General features: G+C 39.0%; 1 protein-coding gene across 1 annotated transcript; it reads right to left on the reverse strand.

Annotated features, from left to right (window-relative positions):
• Positions 1–17255: 17255 nt before the first annotated feature.
• LOC121737566 (ER membrane protein complex subunit 6) lies at positions 17256–18113 on the reverse strand. Its single transcript, XM_042129222.1, has 2 exons — positions 17911–18113; positions 17256–17542 (listed from the first exon to the last, which is right to left on the reverse strand). The coding sequence occupies exons 1-2, from the start codon at positions 18035–18037 to the stop codon at positions 17334–17336; spliced, it is 336 nt and encodes a 111-aa protein (XP_041985156.1). The 5' UTR covers positions 18038–18113; the 3' UTR covers positions 17256–17333.
• Positions 18114–20941: the final 2828 nt, after the last annotated feature.

Genomic DNA, 20941 nt, shown 5'->3' on the forward strand with positions numbered 1-20941 from the left:
TTAATTTTTTCAAAGAAAACCGGATTAGTTCAGCAGTAGTTAAGCCGGCGCCAGACATGGGCTTCAAAGTTTGAGCAAACTTTGCACAAATAGGAAAATGCCAGCAATTAATTTGCACAAATAGGCAAATGTCAGTGCCACACTTGGCGAATTTGCGTAAATTTGAATCACATGTCTGGCGCCCGCCATAGAGTAGTTGAGTACTAGTTTTTTAGCCACTGTGTAATTTTTTTGTTCTCGCGGACTAATCCGGTTCTGTTCGCCAGCTCCTCAATTCAACATATTGAGCGTCATATTTGTCGACAATTGCCCATCTCCAACATAATTGTGAATGCTGTAGACAGCTTCGTAATCATGGTTATGAATCATGGCTCGACGTGAATAGAGGCCTTAAGACCTAAAAAATTGAAGTTCAGTTTCAGACCACTAATTTTTATGGCACCATAAAATCTGCCCTTTTGCTGGTACTAAAGCGGAGAGAATAATACTCCTAAAATATATAATATGTAAAAAGTAAAAGGTTTGGTATGTAACCGTACAATTTTTCTGGATAAATAGTATCTTATGGTCTTTCCCAGGACTCAAAGTATATCCATACTAAATCTCAGCAAAATCGTTTCGGCGGTTTGGGCGTAAAGAGGAAAAATTTAAAATATAGACAGAAAGACAGAACGACGGAGAGATAGAAATACTCATGTTTATAATACATATGAGTACGGATAATTAAATTGCATCCCTCTTTTCAGTCTATCTCTTTCCACTTTGTATTTGTATTGTTACGGATACGGACACGTAGTGCCATCTAGCGTCAACTTGTGGAACCACTCGGGTAAAAAAACCCTTACTCGATTCTAGATGGCGTTAGGCTTCCAGAAATTCACACAATTCCACACTTGTTTACACGAATAGGGTACATTCTAGAAAGGAATGTTCTGGTACAGTCTAGGACTCGCCTCGGCCCATATAAATAGCCGCAGGAAGGCGGGCCAGTGAATCAGTTTAGTACGAGCGATCTCAAGGCGACTTCGGAGTGAAAACAAGTGATGAATAATGAGTGAACCAGTGAAACCTACGACTTGACTATGACCTAGGACAGTGATAGCTGTGCTTAGTGTTTTGGACCTAGTGCTTTGTGTTAGATCTAGTGCATAAAGTCATCAAGAGAGTTAGCAGATCTTTCTCTCCAAATTCATCCTTTCTCTCCGAACCCTAGCACGTAACTGTATTAAGTATTAGAATAGATAAAATTGCTCTCTGTCTTTTCAGTCTATTTCTTACCACTTTATCTAATAGAGAATTTTCTTAGCTTGAACCAGGGGATCATAAATTTGCAGAAGGCGTTAAAAAGATATAAAATTACAATTTACGTTCGAAATTCAAACTCACCGCGCCATTTGCAATGAGGTTAAATTAATTCGATTGGTTACCAAACGAATGTATCCTTTAATACCTTAAATTAGAGTATACATTCGTAAGTTGTATTTGTGCGAGATAGTTATAGGCTTTTATTATAAGGAATCGAAAGGTTTTATGTATTGACTGTTTTATGATTAAGTGTTTGTACTTAAAGAAATCCTCTTAACCAATGATTTTTTCCTTTTAATAAAGTATTTATTAAATAGAAATATCCATAATAAATATGGATATTTCTATTTCTATTCTCCTCTAATTTAGGCTATTATATAAAAGTTAAAACCCTTGTCCCAAGCAATGATATTACTTAATTATTATATGAAAAACATGTAGAATATCATAATGGTCCCAAGTAATGATATTCTTTGAGTTTTTCATATAATATCATTGGTCCCAAGTTTAAACTCTAAAGTGATTTAAGTAAGTAGTGAGGTATGATAAAAGGACATAGGTATCTAATATTGGGATAATTTTATAACTGCCAAATGCACGGTTTCCGCGTTATATTTTTTACACCACCTTAATAATATTGTATATTATTGTGACAACGGAAAGAATATTAAAAACATACAGCCAATCATATCTTTGACCTCTCAGGTACCTATCAGGTACCAATTTTAATATTACAATTATAGTTACAGTATGCGCTCGACTGCTAAATTAAAGTTTAATAATACCGAAGACAAAGAGATGAATTAATGAATGTATAATGTAATCACACCTGGGTCGTGAGAGAAAATTAATCGAGTGAGAGATAGCGGGTGACAGTAGCATTTTCCTCTAATTGACGTCGTAACTCTCTCTTTTGTTGCAACATACATGCAAGTAGAAAAAAAAAAATATTTGAAAATAAATTGTTCCATTTTTAAAATAAGTACTTAATGTATTTTTTTTTAATTTTATGCTTTACTTTTTCGTTGTTAAAATATTCTTTTTGATGTTACCTAGAAAATTGTTTTCCAAAACCAGTTTTTGAGGCACATTTTTCAAAGAAACTCAGGAAAGAAAACCCATATTATCCTTGACTTTGGAAATAGGAAATCGCGAAAGAGTGTAAAAAAATTGTTTACCGACCTATCCAAATACAGTTGAAGACCTGAGTAGACGAAGAATAAGTAACTTACAATTTGAAAATGTTAGGTTTTTGCTACGAATAGTAGGTTTTTTTACTGGAAAATTATTTAAAATTTAAAAAATGTGGATTTTATGTGTATTTAGCCCATTAGCTAGCTAGACGATGTTGTTAAAGTAAGTACTTAGTTAAAAAGCTTGTTTATCCATGTTCATAATTTATATTCATAGACTATAGTTACTTTTAATTTTAATATTAATATTATACTTAAAGCGGAAGAGTTTGTTTGTTTGTTTCTTTGTTTGAACGCGCTAATCTCAGGAACTACTAATCCGATTTGAAAAATTCTTTCAGTTTCAGATAGCCCATTTATCGAGGAAGGCTATATAGGCTATATTTTATCACGCTAAGAGTGACAGGAGCTAAGAAATACAGGAAAATGTGGAAAAAAAACGGGGGAAATTATTTGAAATTGCTTATTATCTTAACTCTTAAGAACTACTGGAGCAATTTTTATGTTATTTGGCACACATGAAGAATAGACCACGTAAAGGGATATTAGGTAATTTTTTGCGGAAAATGTACGGTTTCCGTGAAATTCCTAAATTACGCGGGCGAAGCCGCGCGGAACATCTAGTATACTAATAAAATACTTAATATTATATAAATAATATTGTAAATACGAAAGTGTGTCTGTCTGTCTGTTAGTTCTGTTACCACTTCACACAAATTTTGGCGCAACGAAGTTGCGGGCGTCATTTAGTCTAGTATATCATAAAATTTTAGTTATTCTCTTCCTCCACTCGTGCCCTCAGTTCAGTCCTATGTAAATCTTAAAAAGTAATCTAGGAGAGCGCAGTATCAATTTTTATGGGACCCTTTTCCTTACATATCCATAAAAGTCATGAATATACTTCAATTTTATATTCCCGATGTTCAGTCACATCATATTTTTACAGTTTATTACTTGAGTAAAACTACTAACCTACATAACATATTGTAAGTAAGTAATGTTGTAACGTTGTGACTTATGACTAATAAATTATCTACTGTATGATGTATCTACTGTGTACTCTCAGACCAAATAAAATCCCCCCCAGTCCCCGCACCAACAATTGAAACAAAAGCAAAAAAAATATTGGCACTTGGCCCTTTTTTCAATCATTGTTTTAAAAAAAATGGCGAGAATATGAGCATAACGGTTTTACAGTACTCACCTATGTGTATTCTTCTTCTAAGCGCATACCCTCACGCACAATGAGTTTCTAAAATACTAGAGTGCAATGTCTTACAAAAGATTCTCATAAATGCGTAACCACTTTTTTGTTCAAAAGACAATGTCAAGTCATATATTCGTTATGTCATTATGTATGTGAGATATGCCTGCAGGCATCTTCGAAGTGGCAACGCGTTGCTGCCGTAAACTTCCAATCTAGTTACGTTAGTAACATAGAATATCATTGGTAAAACCTATGTGTATTCTTCTTCTAAGCGCATACCCTCACGCACATGAATCACAAAACAAAGTCACCTATAGGGTATTATATTACTGCAATGTTTTCACGTTAGAGGTAGCACCAGCACAAACAGTTAACAAAAGTTTGTTCGACGTTTGACAACGTTTTTGTCAATATTCTGATATAACATGTGCAACATGTCGGATTTTGGTCGGATTGTTAACTGTAGGTATGTGCTAGAAGAGGGCGCTAAGCCCTCTGCTTCGAGCTTTGCGTAATATTCCTCGCGAGGCAGCTGCCGATCGAGGGATGCAACATCGACCTCGGCTGCCAAACGAAACGCGCACAGCAGTCCGAAAACCGACAAGATATTATATCCCAGATAAGATTCCAGCGATCTGAACACTTTCGGAGTTTCAGGGCTCCGGGACGAATCCGGACTCATCATCACGACCACACGGCTTCGAGACGCGATAAAATGGTGGACTGAGGTGACAGATGTGAGATGTCTAACTTGCTGAAATTATATTTTAGAACTACCTTCAAATGATTATTATTTTGTCCGTGGGAGAGCCATGCTTCGGCACGAATGGGCCGGCTCGACCGGAGAAATACCACGGCCTCACAGAAAACCGGCGTGAAACAGCGCTTGCGCTGTGTTTCGCCGAGTGAGTGAGTTTACCGGAGGCCCAATCCCCTACCCCCCTAGAAATGCCGCAGTTGAAAAACAATTTGTTACCCCAGGAGGGTACCAACTGCGTTGGAGAATCCCTCTCTGGACGTCTATGCTCAGGAACTCCTGGAACTGAACGTGGACGTCCAGGCTGCCCCTCGTATTCTGGGGAGGGCAAAACTGCGCTCCAATCCGCTTGGGGCAAGAGCAAACACACAAAGGCACCCCCCTCGATATTAAACATGGACTTTTGTAATATCAGGGGATTACACTCCAACCTTAATGCCGCCCATTACCACCTTGAGACGGCAAAGCCGGCTTTGCTCTTTTTAACCGAGACGCAGATATCATCTCCGAGTGACACATCATACCTTTCCCACCCAGGGTATCACCTCGAGCACTCCTTTCTACCCAAAGCTGGAGTGTGTGTGTATATCAGAGATGATATCAGCTTTCGCCGCCTCAGCAATCTTGAGGTCATGGACCTGTCAAACTTATGGCTCCGCATAGATTGCGACAACCACCCTCGCGTCTATGCGTGCCTATATAGGTCCCATAGTGGTGACCCCGAGACGGACCGACTCTTGGAGCACCTGCAAGCTGCTTCAGATTTTGTGCAGCAGCAGATCCCATCCGCAGAGATCATAATACTTGGCGACTTTAATGCCCACCACGCCGACTGGCTCAATTCCAGTAAAACTGATCATGCGGGGAGATCTGTCTGCAACTTTGCCCTTGCGAACGACTTGACACAACTGGTTACTACGCCTACGCGAATCCCAGATGTGGATGGTCAGAATCCTTCCATGTTGGACCTCCTACTTAATTCAAATCCTGACGGCTACCAAATATCCGTAACCGCACCACTTGGCTCATTGGATCATTGCCTTGTTAGGAGTTCTGTGCTACTTACGACGGTGTTAAGACAGCGCGCTGTTAAATACCGTCGTGTGTGGCACTACAACTCAGCAGACTGGGATGGGATGCGGTCGTTTTTTGCATCCTATCCTTGGTGTGGCACGTGTGCTTCTCGCCGGATGATCCCGACAACACTGCCAACTCTGTTGCCGATGTGGTGATGCAGGGGATGGAACTTTTCCTTCCGACCTCTGTAGTGCCAACTGGCGGCAGATTTCGTCCCTGGTTTGGTTCATCCCCCAAAAAAGCTTCTCGCCGGAAGCAGGAGGCTTACCAATCCTGGGTCAACGCAGTGTCTGCTCGGGATTTAAATACCAGCACATATAAAAAGGAGTACAACCTTGCCTCTAGGTCCCTCAAGAAAGAGATTACTCGGGCAAAACAACAGCACGCCAATAGAATTGGCAAGAGACTTGAGTGCCTCCCCTCGGGAACCCGTGCATTCTGGTCTCTGGCCAAAGCTATTGAAGGAAATTTCTGCAAGCCAACCCTACCATCCCTACACGTAGGAAATGGATCGTTGGCCCAGGACGCAAAGGACAAAGCCGATCTTCTGGGCAAGCTCTTTGCGTCAAACTCGACCCTGGATGACGGGGAGCAGAAACCGCCGACCATACCGCGATGCACGAGCATCATGTCGGATATTCGGTTTCATCAGCGCTCAGTGCGAAAAGCCCTCTGTTCTTTTGATATCCAAAATCGAGTGGGCCTGACGGAATCCCGCCTATTGTGTTGAAAAAGTGTGCTCCAGAGTTGGCTCCAGTCTTGACGCGTCTTTTTCGGCTCTCCTATTCCACTGGCATCGTCCCGGCTTCCTGGAAGACAGCCTTGGTGCACCCGATCCCCAAAAAAGGTGACCGCTCAAATCCTTCCAACTACAGACCAATCGCTATAACCTCTCTCTTCTCGAAAATAATGGAATCCATTATCAATAGCCAGCTTCTTCGATACTTGGACGGCCAGGGATTGCTAAGCGACAAACGATACGGGTTCCGTAAGGGTCGCTCGGCTGGTGATCTCTTGGCATACCTGACTCATCGTTGGGCTCAGGGAGAGGCATTGGCTGTTAGTTTGGATATTGCGAAGGCCTTTGATCGGGTTTGGCATAAAGCGCTGCTATCAAAGCTTCCATCATACGGGCTGCCCGAGAAATTATGTAAGTGGGTCACTAGTTTCTTAGCAGACAGAAGCATAAAGGTCGTAGTTGACGGTGAATGCTCGGAAACTCAGTCTGTTAATGTTGGTGTCCCTCAGGGCTGTGTACTATCGCCTACTCTATTCATACTGCATATCAATGACATGTTACAAACCAACGGCATTCATTGCTATGCGGATGATAGTACAGGTGATGCTGTATATACCGGCTCCCCTAATATTTCTCGGCAAAATGTCACTGAGAGTCGAAACGAACTTGTGTCTAAGGTGGAGAATTCATTGAAGAAGGTCTCTGAATGGGGTAGACGTAGTTACGTCTACCCCATTCAGAGTCCAATTCAACCCCACTAAAAAGTCACCAATGGTCGTTTATCCTCGTTTCGAGGGCACATCTTTAACCATCTCCAGTTGTTGTAGTGTTTCAAACAGCTTGGACCCCCTGGAATTACGCCGAGATGTAGCTTCACTCTGCATCCGCTATCGGTTGTATCACGGGGAGTGCTCTGAGGAATTGTTCGGAATCATACCACCTGCAGCTTTTCGCTATCGTCCCACGCAAAAACATACCATCCTCATCACCTTGATGAGTGGCAGTCTTCCACAGTGCGTTTTTCGCGTAACTTTCTGCTGCGCACTGTAAAACTCAGGAATGAACTGTCACCAGCAGTACTTCCGGAAACCTTCAAGGAAAGAACGTATTCCCTCTTAAAAGGCCGGCAACGCACCTGCAGCTCTTCTGATGTTGCGAGTGTCCATGGGCGACGGTAGTTGCTTACCATCAGGTGACCCGTTTGCTCGTTTGCCCCCTTATTTAATAAAATAAAAAATAAAATTACTTATTACAGGGTGTAACATAACTAAGTGATAATACTTTAGGGTGTGTATGTAATCCTTGTAGAGAGTTCACTGTGGAAGTAGCAGGTCTTTCACCAATTTTTTTCACTTTTGTATGGGCAAGCGCCCCAGCGCGAATTTCCCCATACAAAAGTAGAAAAAAAATTTGGTCTTTCAGCGCTGCTACTTTCACAGTGAACTCCCTACAAGGACACCCTAAAGTATTAGGTATAGGTAGGCTCGGTCAAACAGCTAGTGTATTTAAATAGCGGCGCGCCGCGCGACTCTGTCATTTGCAAACATTTGCTTGTCATCTCCCAGTGTAGCCGCCAAACCGCGCGTTTGCGTCGCCGCAAATCCAGCCTCAATAGTCAATTAATACAAGTAGTGGACATTCCGTTTAAAAGAATTTATAACTGGGTTTAAAGCATTACGGAACCCTAATTACCTTGTGCAAATAAGCCCCAATGAGACTGTCACAGCACACACAAACATTCAACAAAATTAATTACCAACTACCCACATATTCCGCAAATTAAAAACATTAATTGAGTTCTACTTCTACCCGCTTAAAGTTTAAATTAACTTGGTGGTGAGCACGGGTACGGTGGAAGGAAATAAGTGTTTAGCATCGTAAGATGGCTTGAGCGAAATAAATGTAGGTAGGTACAATCATAGAAGTTGATTCCTATGCAAATCGGGGAACTAAGTAGTTTGGTCGCGTTACGTCAAACCCAGCTGACAGATCACAATTAACATTGAATTGACATATTCGACCAAATAACGTTGGTCTGACAATTGCATAGGAATCAACTTCCTCGATGGTACATAGATATGTATATTATAGAGCTAAACCAACTTTTAAAAAGGAGGAGGTTCTCAATTCCTCCGCATTTTTTCATTCAGTGTTTGAGAAATAAGGTTAATATTGCATAATTATTAATTATTAATTTCTGAACTTTTTTACTACACAAGTCGAATGTCGATACACATTAAATTGACAGACACGTTGGGGTGCTTGTACCTTTGAATGACTCATTTCAAAATGCATTCCAAACTACGAATAATAAAAACTATTTATTATTCGTAGATTCCAAAGTATCGTTATGTTGCTTTTTTATTATCTATACTTCTATACTAATATTATAAATGTGAAAGTATCTCTGTCTGTCTGTCTGTCTGTCTGTCTCGCTTTCACGCCAAAACTACCGAACCGATTGTAATGAAATTTTGTATACAGATAGTCTAAAGCCTGAGAAAGGACATAGGCTACTTTTTTACTGGAAAAAAGGGTTGTAAGGCGGTGAAAATACGAAAATTTGTTCAAATTAAGTTAGTTCCAAAAATTCATACTAGATGGCGCCGTGCGTCTTTTACATCGCGCTAACGCTTGCCCAACATCCTTCTATAAGAGGTGGTATCATCATACATTTAAGTTTCGATTTTTTTCGATTGTTATTTCTTTTTTACGTTATTTAATAAGTCAGTACGTTATATTATACAGTGTGTAACAAAAACTAGCGATAATACTTTAGGGTGTGTACATGTTCCTTGTAGAGAGTTCACTGTGAAAGTGCAGCTCTGAAAGACGAATATTTTTTTTCACTTTTGTATGGGCAAGAGCCCGAGCGTCACGAGTTTCCCCATACAAAAGTGAAAAAAAATTTTGGTCTTTCAGCGCTGCTACTTTCACAGTGAACTCTCTACAAGGAACACGTACACACCCTAAAGTATTATCACTTGTTTTTGTTACACCCTGTATACAGTGACGTAACCATAAACCTATCAATGATAAATAGTTTATGGGTAAAGTTGTGTAATTGGGGGGCTAAATAAGCTTTAAAATTTGGCATAAAATGTAAAGTTTAATTTTAAAAAATTAAATATTATGTGCACACTGCACAGCTGTTTTGATTTAAGGGGTACCAGGGTTTTTTTTATAAAAGCTTTTGACACCAATTTTGTTGACATCGCGCGCTATAAACTGAAGTCCACGCGGACGAAGTCGCGGGCAACAGCTAGTTTATTATAAAATAAGGGGGAAAACCGGCAAACGGGTCACCTGATGGAAAGCAACTACCGTCGCCCAAGGACACTCGCAACATTAGAGCTGCATTTGCGTTGCCGACCTTTGTAAACCAATCATGTGAACTTGTAGTGGATTTGACTCAAACTTTATTTTATGCGCCTTTAAAGTTAATACAGTGTGTTAGTGTAAACACCGTTATCCTTGAAACCATCAAATGAGACCGTCAAAATGAACAACTTTTTCTATGAACTCAAAAAAATTCGTCTTCATACCCATACAAATTGCCGATCCGGGCATCCGTATGGGTATGAAGACGGCATTTTTTTTTTGAGTTCCCAGCATTGTTCTCATAGAAAAAGTTGTTCATTTTGATGGTCTCATGTGATGGTTTCAAGGATAACGGTGTTTACACAAACACACTGTATACCTAGCGGAATATATTAACTTTAAAGGCGTGATAGACGTACGAACTTAAAGCACGCGGGTTTTATGTTCGCGAACTTACTCGGCTCGACGTCGGTGACACGCGAGAATGGCTCACACTGGATTAACATGACCCCAGGCTCGGGCTCGCGGCTCGCAGTCTTGCCAGACATACGAGCCGAGACGAGCTACGAGTAAAATTCCAAGACTGCGAACTTGCACGGCAATCTTTAAGTACGCGGTTTTTAGGTGACACACAGTCGTTTAATATCGTCGAGCCATAAGTCCGCGTACTTACTCGCACGTCTGTCACCCTTTTTATGGTCCCACCTCGTTTACAATGTCACGGTCCCGTGTCAACTGACCCCAAGCCGATCCCTAATCTTATATCAGCGACCCAAATGCCTTGTCGATCCTTGTAAGAAATACGACTTTACAAAACATATTGTTTTTAATTTAAAACCATGAGAAGACTGAACCCAACTCAAAGCCTAATTCCCGAGTGAATAAACAAGATTTTTGTCTAATGGTAAACATTACTTTTAAACGACTACAAAGTATTCTGAAAGAATTCTGAAAACAGTTTTGTTTCGGCAACTTTAGCGACATACCAACTCGGAGGGGGATCGTAGGACGTAGAGTAACTCTTTCAGTGCTGCTACTTTCACAGTGAAATCAACAGGATGTAATAAAACAAAGTGATAAATAATTATTAGATAGATAGATACGACACTTTATTGCTCATTAAATTAATATTACAATCAGTTACTAAATCTAAACTTGAGAAAAAAATTATATTAATACTTACATCTTTATTCATTGACTAGCTGTCCCGGTGAACTTCGTGTTACGTTAAAACCTTCCCTGGACTTCTACGAATATTTTAAGACTAAAATCAGTCCAATCCGTCCAGCCGTTTTCGAGTTTTAGCGCGACTAACACATTTGAAACTCCATTTTTATATATGTATATAGATACACATATTATACATATACACCTTAAATTATTAAGGTGTGTATGTGTATCCTTATTCCTTATATTATAGAGTTCATTGTAAAAGTGGCAGCGCTGAAAGAGCATTTTTTGCATTGACTTATATATTACTAGAATCAATGATTTTTTGTGATTTTTACAGGCAAGCGCTCCATCGGCATGAATTTGCCATACAAAAGTTTAAAAAAGTTACTCTTTCAGCGCTGCTACTTTCACAGCGAACTATACTTGTAAAGTACCTTCAGAGTACTCATTTTGAGTATTCATTCACATAAAACCCGAACAAGTTACGTAGGTCCCTCTACTGCTATCAATTTCTCTAATAGTACATTTCATTTGTGCAGTCGGTTAACCCTTAAATCCATATAAGACCAGTTCGACAGGGCTTCGTATTGTCTAACCCTAATCATACGGGCGCCGACGGGTCTTATCGGCCCCACGCAAAGCTATTTAGGGTTATGTGAGTGGAAAGAATTGTATATCAGCGAGAGCAGATTAATATAATTTGGTTTTGAGCCTCTTCGATATAAAAGGTGTATCAACACTAAGTGATAAACTGATAATACTTTAGAGTTTAGGGTGTTAAGGTCCCCTATATACCTACAGAGCTCACTCCTCACTGTGAAAATAGCAGCGCTGAAAGAACAATTTTTTTTAATGATTTGTGTGGGCAAGCGCCCCAGCGACACGAATTTTCCCATACCTACAAAAGTTTATAAAAAGAAGTTGTAGTGTCACAAGCAGCTTTTTTTTACAAAATTAGGGGGCAAGCCAGCAAACGGGTAACCTGATGGGAAGCAGCTACCGACACCCATGGACGTCGCATCATACTATAACCTCCTCCTTTTTGGAAGTCGGTTAAAAAAGTTTTACATATACTTACGATTACTTTTCAGAAATGATGACCAGCAACACTATAAATTGATACAATAACACAGGGTGTATTTTTGTATTTTTTTTACATTTTACCCTCGTTAACTTTGACTCCCGGTAAAAAGGATACAGGCGAAGGATACAGGATACTTTTTATCCCGGAAAATGCATAGGAATGTACGGTTCCCGCGCGATAAACGAACTTCGATGCGACGGAAGTGCGGGCGTCATCTAGGCCGGTATAAATAGTAAGTACTCAAGATGCATCTCGGTCTCAAGACGCGGTTCGGCTCTATGATTGGTCCAAATTTTGACAGCCAACCAATCACAGAGCCTAAACCTTGTCTTGTCTTGAGACCGAGATGCATCTTGAGTACTATTTATACCGGCCCTAGTACCCAATAAAATAATATTTTAACATTTTTTTTTTTTATATTTTTGGACTCATAATGTGTCCAAAATCTAATTTAAAATATTCGTCCAGCAGCTCAAGCGTGAACAGACAGACTTTCCCATTAATATTAGTATGGATTGCGGTTGTAACTAATGGCCCCACTTTATTTCTGACTGAGTACCGGAGCGCTCAACGTAATGGGGCCGTGACACGCGAGTCACTTTTTAATGCTTTTCACGTTGACTGTACCTCAGGTATTTGTTTCGAGTTATTTTTTGCTAGCACATCTACACAGAGGCAGCAGGGTTATCACATAAGTCTTATTAGCAACTAAGGCTAAACTCAACCTGCGGCTACACTCCATCTTTTCCGGGAAAGAAGAGACGTTTTTGCACTTATAACTCTTATAAGTTATAATACTGGACAGTCAAATTTAAAACTACCTAGTAGGTACGTTCTTGCCAGATTTCTACGACTGTATTCAGTTAAATAAATAAAAAAATAAAAGCATATTTATTAAACATACAAGGGACAAATCACAAAACACAGCCAGAATTAATAACAACACAAGAATTACAAGTAAATTGACATGACGCACACAACATACATAACTAGGTACAACTTACAAGATACCACATAAAATAAGTAACTAAAATTACTCGGTTATGGCTGTGCAATGCACACACCGCATGTTTAAAGGGCGGTGTGTACATTGCACAGCCATACGCAGTTCTTTATAAAACAGCTAGACCTCAGAACAGAGCTAGACTCAGCTAGACTAATGCCCCTTGGACACGCAACTGGTGGTTTCTCTTTCCTGCTTGCACAAACTTGTGACTCCTCTAGTGTAGAGTATCATTAATCTCTTACCATCAGGTGACTTCGCTCGTTGGCCCTATCATTAAAATATGGAAGCAAAATTTTGACCCCAAAAACGCGAGTTATCAAAATTAAAATCTTCCCAATTAAAATTTTTCCCGAGACAACGGCGACGCTATTTCCTCTAGTCTCTGCAAGACTAGGGATGGGCGAGTATTATATCGACAACAGATTAGAGGGGTTTCATAAAAATACTAGATGACGCCCGCAATTCTGTTGCGCCAAAATTAGTTTATCGCGCGGAAACCGTAAAGTTTTCCGGGATCAAAAATCCCATATCCTTTCCCGAGACTCAAAGTATCTCCATACCAAGTTTTAACACGATGTACCGCTGTGTACCCGAGAAATATTATCACCTCAATTTAAAACCCACAATTTTTATCATAAGGTTGTTTTATAGAGAAACAAACAAGCAATGGAATTACCCGATAAAAATTAATCGGGTCGCTCCTCAGCTCTTATAATAATAGTGTTGACAATTTGAAACTTAGGTTGGGTTGCACCAGAGGCGTGGTAAAAGTTATAGTAATAGTTAAGGCAAATTTAACTTTAACTTTAACCTTACCTTTGACCGGAGAAATTGACAGATGACAGCTGGTCCAACAAGGTTATAAATGAACGTGGGCGGGGGCGCTGCTGGTAAAGGAGAACTGTCAAAAATGGCGTTTTTGTATGAGACAGCGTTAGTTCCTATTTTCGCCACGCGCATTTAAAACCTTGTCGAGCTCTATGGTTATGGTTAAATATGGCGTCTTGATGGCGTCCATTATTAACTTTAACCAAAGATTTGACATTTTGCATTGTAGTTAAAGTTACGGTTATAGTTAAAGTTAGTTGGTGCAACCCAACCTTAGATGAAGAAGCGGGGAGCCCTAAATCCTAATTAAACAAGAGAAGAACAACTTATCGATATCTCTTGTCCCCGCCTTACGCGAGACAGATTGGCACATTCAATCTTCATTACGACTGCCCCGGACATAAACTCCTGAACGGGAAATTTACTTAAATACATTCCTGTAAAGCGCCAATAAAAGTTTTGCATTTTGTCGGCCATTTTGAGCGGCAAGCACTATCAGAGAAGTTGATTCCTAGGCAGATTTTATACGTGGGAGAGTCATGCTTCGGCACGAATGGGCCGGCTCGACCGGAGAAATACCACGTTCTCACAGAAAACCGGCGTGAAACAGCGCTTGCGCTGTGTTTCGCCGAGTGAGTGAGTTTACCGGAGGCCCAATCCCCTACCCTATTCCCTTCCCTACCCTCCCCTTTTCCTTTCTCTACCCTCCCCTATTCCTTTCCCTTCCCTTCTCTACCCTCCCCTATTCCCTTCCCTTTCCTTCCTTACCCTCCCCTATTACCCTGTTCCCTCTTAAAAGGCCGGCAACGCACTTGCAGCTCTTCTGATGCTGCGAGTGTCCATGGGCGACGGAAGTTGCTTTCCATCAGGTGACCCGTTTGCTCGTCTGCCCCCTTTGTTTCATTAAAAAAAAAAGATAGGGGGCCTACGTAGTTTGGTGTTTTTTATGTCATTGGTTTGGTCGAACCCAGCCAACAGATCATAATTAACATTGAATTGACATGATCCGACCAAATGACAATGGTCTGTCAACTGCCTTTTTTTTTTTTTTTTTTTTTTTTTTTTTTTTTTTTTTTTTTTTTTTTTTGCGCCGAGAAAATGCTTTTAAGCATCTTGCGGGGGATGGGGTCCTATCCGCAAGTATGTGGGTCTCTGCTGCGTCCGAAGATGGTGGTGGACGCAGCCCCTACCCACTAAAAACTCGGCGATACTCCACTATGCGCCTTGGGCGGGCCGCGGGATCGCGTGAGCCTACACCACGACTCCGCCGGTCTGTCAACTGCCTGGAATCAATTTCCTCGATGGTACAAAATGTTAGGTCAATGTTTTCACGCTAGTGGCAGCACCAGCAAGACAGTAAACAAAGTTTTGTTCGACGTTTGACAACGTTTCTGTCAATATTCTGATATAATGTGTGCAACATGTCATGCGGGCTCCACACTCGCGGCGCGAAAGCCCGCGAAGCCGCGAACCGCGAGTGTGGAGGGTTTCACGGCTTCGCATTCACGCTTCGCGGCTTTCCCCGTCCGCTGTCGGTTTTTTGGCCCGCGACAAAGGGCTCGCGAAGCGCGAACGCGAACATCATCCACACTCGCTTTTGTTCGTGTCGCACACAATGTCAGAGCAGCAGCAACAGTGACTTCAACGTCCGTTTTACTCAAATACGCGAACATAAATGCGAAGATTGCAAGTGTAGAGGGCCGTATTTGTTCGCGTCGTGTTCACGGCGCGTTGCATCCGTGAATCGCGGTTGCGATTCGCGCCACGAGTGTGGAGCCAGCATGAGTACAAACAAACAACAAACAAATATACTTTATTGCGCACAGACATATTCAGTAAAATTTACAATAACAGAAACAATAAATGAGACATGTACACAAACAAGGGCGGCCTTATTACTTGAAAGCAATTTCTTCCAGGCAACCCTTTAACAAATTTTATGAGATGATGAATTCAGGAAAGTGGTGATGTGCAAAAGTATACATAATATATAATATAATATAATATAATATATTCATAAAATAAAAAAATAAAATATACATACATTCGACTAATACTATAATATGCATAGTCATAATAAGTGTATATAATATATATTATAAATACTAATACATATTAAATAATAATACATGATACTATACTGTGTGTATCCTGTAACTATTATTGATTGATAGACATATTAAAATTTAAAATAATGGTTAAATACTAACGACTTAAAGCGATTCAAAGTTTCAGCTTGCCTAATATGATCTGGTAAGGAATTCCAGAGTAAAATAGACCTAACAGTAAAGGAGGAATTGAAATATTTAGTATTATGGGCGGGAACGTTAAGGAGAAGTTTTGAATAGGAACGGAGCTGTTTTCTATCGTAATTATGAAACACAAAATTGTTTTTTAAATAAGTAGGGTAATGGGGATCAAATAAAATGTTATAGAGTAAGGAGAGTACACGGAAATCACGGCGATATCGGATTGGGAGCCACATAAGCTTGATGCGGTATTCGGTGATATGGTCATATTTTCGTAAACCAAAAATAAACCTCAATGAAAGATTTTGTAGTCGCTCGAGCTTATTTAGTTGATCCTCAGTTAAATTTATAAAACAAGCATCGGCATAATCTAGCACGGAAAGGAACAAAGACTGTGCTAAGACTACTTTAGTTCGTATAGGAAGAACATATCGAAGACGTTTTAAAGAATGCCAAATTGAAAATATTTTCCTACTGATTTCTTGAAGTTGTGGCCTCCAAGTTAAGTTGTCATCGAAAGACACACCGAGATTTTTTACAACTTTACTAAATGGGATTGTAGTACCATTGATGAGGACGGGAGGTAAGGAGTTACAGTCAATCCTGGAGACCAGCCCCGGACTGCCAATTAATATTAACTGTGTTTTTGTGGGATTTATAACAAGGCCGTGATTCTTGCTCCATTCACAGATCGTCAACAGATCGTTATTTAATTTACCAATAGCTGAATGAAGGCCGTCTAATTCTGACTGGATGTATACTTGCAGATCGTCAGCATACAAGTGATAAGAAGATGTAATTGAGGTTATAATAGCGTTGAGAAATAGAGAAAATAAAAGCGGTGACAATACTCCTCCCTGTGGTACGCCGGCAAGTATATTACTCCAGTCAGAAAAGCTATCGTATAGTATTTACTGTATGTGCTGGTAGCGCCCTCTACTCCGACCTCTGAGTATTGACTATTGACTGATCATTCTACAATCTAGAGTTTAAAGTTAAGTTTTGACTCTCATCTCCTTACTAATAAAAAACAACAATATAAGACATTTTTTATTTATAATATTTAAATGCCCAGCAAATGTAAATATTTAAAATATTTACATTTGCTGGGCGCCTTTGCAAATTAAAGAATTAAGAATCTATTTATTATGTACCTATAAATATTTAAAATTTAAATGACGAACGAACCCGGCTATGTTATTATACAGTAAAAAAATGAATCCCATAAATTATGTGTATAGTTATATTTTTACATATTGCAATGCGGTACAATTTTTCCGTTCGTCATTGGCTATGTCCTATAAATAATATGTGCAATGGAATTACACTTGTAACAATAATTTACTATTATAATAAAAAATATATTATATCTAGCTTAATATTCTATTAAATGCTTAATATACATGCACCATTCCATATATAAATGTCCAGAATAGAATGTAAGTGAAAAGAGCCCCAAAGAATCCATTGGTAAGGAGACTTTGTCGGGATACATAGTATTTTTTCCAGTGGGGTCCAGCTTTGATCATAAACATCATCCAGAGTACAACCACAGATAACACATAAAATGCAAATCCATAGAGACCAGTCAATCCTAAGATACCTGAAACAAAAATGCAATTCAGAAATAAAATCAATAGAAACATTTTGAGATAAATCAAAAGTACAAATGAAAATGTAAAGTTTTTTTATTTTATATAAAAGGATCTCTCTCAATGTTTTAACAACATTGAAAAATACTAGAAAATATAATTGGTAAGTGATTAAAAAAGGTAAACTAGGCTTGTATCAATACTAATCAATGAAGACGAAAGATTTGTTTGTTTTCACTGAAAGGGCACCAAACCACAACGTAGATGATTCTTGGCCGCAGAACATGCAAAAATAAGATGTATAGATCCCGCATAAGTTTCTACTACATGCATGAAGTTGCGATCAATTTGTAGTAATAAATAAATTACTGTTTATTACCAGCAGTAGAACCTGATAGTGCAGACATGGAAGTTCTACAATATTCCACAAAAACCATATTGTTTCTTAGCGCTGCTTCACTGTAGGCTACGGGTTCATCTTTCGCCTGTTTAAGTTTTGTAGACATTTTAGCAAAGAAGAATTACGGATTTATTATTCAAGAGAAAACACAAAAACCCCAAGTCTACAAATATATACTAGTAATCTGTATTCTGTGATCCCAAGTAACCTCGATAAAGTGACAGTGACAGTTTTGGTGACAGACGTGAGACGATTGACATTTTATTGAGTAATGACAATTGACATGAATGATATTATCTGTGGTCCCCGCGTTCTACTTATCGATGTTTGCGATCATTGGATAAAAATGATCAAAACGCTCAAATGCCCCCTGACGCCGCGCGCCGCCGCCGTTCCACTACACGGCCCGGCCGCGGTCGTTTTGATCGCGGCGAATAAGTCACTCAAATCTCAATATGACGTCATCATTTTCGCTCAGGAGCAAAAGGTGCTCACCTCACTTACTCACTACTCAGCTCTGGTCTCTGTGCTCAGGAGTCAGAGCTCAGGCAACGCTCAAAACGACCCATCGGCCATCACTGAAGGTGGGTAATACTTACGCCTCTTGCGAACTGCGAAACAGCGGCGAACCGAACGCGAAACAGGAATAGAGCGAGATGCAGTATAACGCATTGTCGTGTGGCGGATGAGGCAGTTAATAGGTTCGCCGCTGTTTCGAAGTTCGCAGTGTCTGAACTAGAGTCTAGGCGTTTACTGAGGAGTGAGTAGCGACTGGAGTGAGGCGGCGTTTGATAGCTAGTGAAAGTTGGAAGTTGGAACGCGGGATTCGCCACCTTCTTCATTTTGAAAAGTAAAATATGGATCTCAGACCTCAAAAGAATATTTTATCATTTTCAAAGGTCTCAAAATAGAAGGGGAGAGTCAACGAATACTATACTCACAAGGAGGAGAGAGTGCTATTCGTGTGGTTAATCGAGTATTATGGAGACCTAGTAGATTTTTTAGATTTGGTAAGACCACAGACTACTTAGGGATACTAGGTAAGACCCATAAACCTATAATGCTACAGTATATATTAAGTCTATGGTAAGACCAATAAAAAATAATAAGAGCGTTTTTTATTTAAGCGGTGGGTTCAGAACTGCAGCTAAGTATTTTAAAGTTGTGAAAAAGAAAATATATTTAGAAAATTTCTTTTTTAGGTAAATTATAACAAGATTAAAGCGCTTATTCCACTTATCCTAGCTAGGAAGCTCTAGCTAGGATCCTAAAAAATTTAGTCAAGTGGAATAACATTTGGTAAGCTAGGATCCTAGCTAGGTTAGGATCCTAGCTTTCTAACGGCCGTTCCCAATATTTGATCTATCTCTGGTTTTGCCCTAGAGATAGGAATAGCTCACATTAGACATTAGAGACTTAAATTTTATGTCTATTGTGAGATATTCCTATCTCTAGTAGGGCAAAACCAGAGATAGATCAAATATTGGGAATGGCCGTAAATGTTATCCCACTTGACTAAATTTCTATTTAGTCAAGTGGAATAACATTTAGAAAGCTTTAATTGAATGTGGAATAAGCGCTTAAATTAAAACAAGTATTAAAAACAAGACAACAAGGATTAAATTATATATACACATACATACATATATACATACATATATACATATATATATATATATATATATATATATATATATATATATATATATATATATATATATATATATATATATATATATATATATATATATATATATATATATATATATATATATATATATGTATACAGGGTGTAACAAAAATAAGTGATAATACTTTAGGGTGTGTACGTGTTCCTTGTAGAGAGTTCACTGTGAAAGTAGCAGCTCTGAAAGTCGAAATTTTTTCTTTCACTTTTGTATGGGCAAGGGCCCGAGCGTCACGAGTTTCCCCATACAAAAGTGAAAAAAAAAATTGGTCTTTCAGCGCTGCTACTTTCACAGTGAACTCTCTACAAGGAACATGTACACACCCTAAAGTATTATCACTTATTTTTGTTACACCCTGTATATGTATGTATGTATGTGTATATATGTGTATATGTATGTGTGTGTGTATGTATATATATATTACTATATATATTTTTTAATATATGAGGATATTTTTTTTTCTTTGTTTAAGTTTAGCACTTTAACATTATTTTCTGCCACCATATTTTGGTTGCCTGGAAGAAACCGCTGAAAGCGGTAAGGCCGCCTATTTGCTATGTTCCTTGCCTAATGTTGTTTTTGTTATTTTATATTGTTTATAATGCAAATAAAGAATTTATAAATAAATAAATTATTTAGTTGAGTGCAACATAAAATATCTGCAAAGCTTAGTTAGGAAAATATGAAGCTTTATTTTTCTTTAAGTATTTTAAAATGTCTCTAGTCTCTACAGGCTTAGCGCTTATTCCACTTGTCCTATTTAGGAAGTCCTAGCTAGGATCCTAAAAAATTTAGTCAAGTGGAATAACATTTAGAAAGCTAGGATCCTAGCTAGGATCCTAAATCGGAAAAAAATGTGGCTCCTGAATGACTAAATCAGTGTTGCCAGATGGTTTCAACCTTTTCTTTCAAAAATCTGTAGTGGGAACTGCTAAATCTGTATTAAAGTGTTATAAGACCTGGAATACATTCGTAGGTAATTTCTTAAGTCTGCTAGTTCCAAGTAGTTCAGAAAGTTCATAATTCATAATTTTACGTGGAGCAAAAATTCTTTCAACCATCTTTTTCGCCTTTTATTTATTTTTATTTTCATTGTGCCAACAGCTAAGCCTATGAGAAGACCAATTTTTTGTTGCTTTGATAGAAATGGAGCGATTAAGAAGACGTCTGACCAAAATGACAACTGATTTAGTCACTAAATTAGGACAAGTGGAATAAGAAGCGAACTAATTAGTCTCCTATGTAGGACCCTAGCTAGGACTTCTAAATAGGACAAGTGGAAAAAGCGCTTTACCCTACCTTTAAATCGTCAGTGCTTTATA

Source organism: Aricia agestis, chromosome 21 (assembly GCF_905147365.1).
Source record: "Aricia agestis chromosome 21, ilAriAges1.1, whole genome shotgun sequence".
In the NCBI taxonomy this organism is placed as follows: domain Eukaryota; kingdom Metazoa; phylum Arthropoda; class Insecta; order Lepidoptera; family Lycaenidae; genus Aricia; species Aricia agestis.

Coding starts and splice junctions, on each gene's coding strand:
- LOC121737566 (XM_042129222.1), bottom strand. CDS start 18,037: ATGTCTACAAAACTTAAACAGGCGAAAGATGAACCCGTAGCCTACAGT. Junction 17,543..17,910: donor ACTATCAGGTTCTACTGCTG/GTAATAAACAGT, acceptor TTTTTGTTTCAG/GTATCTTAGGATTGACTGGT.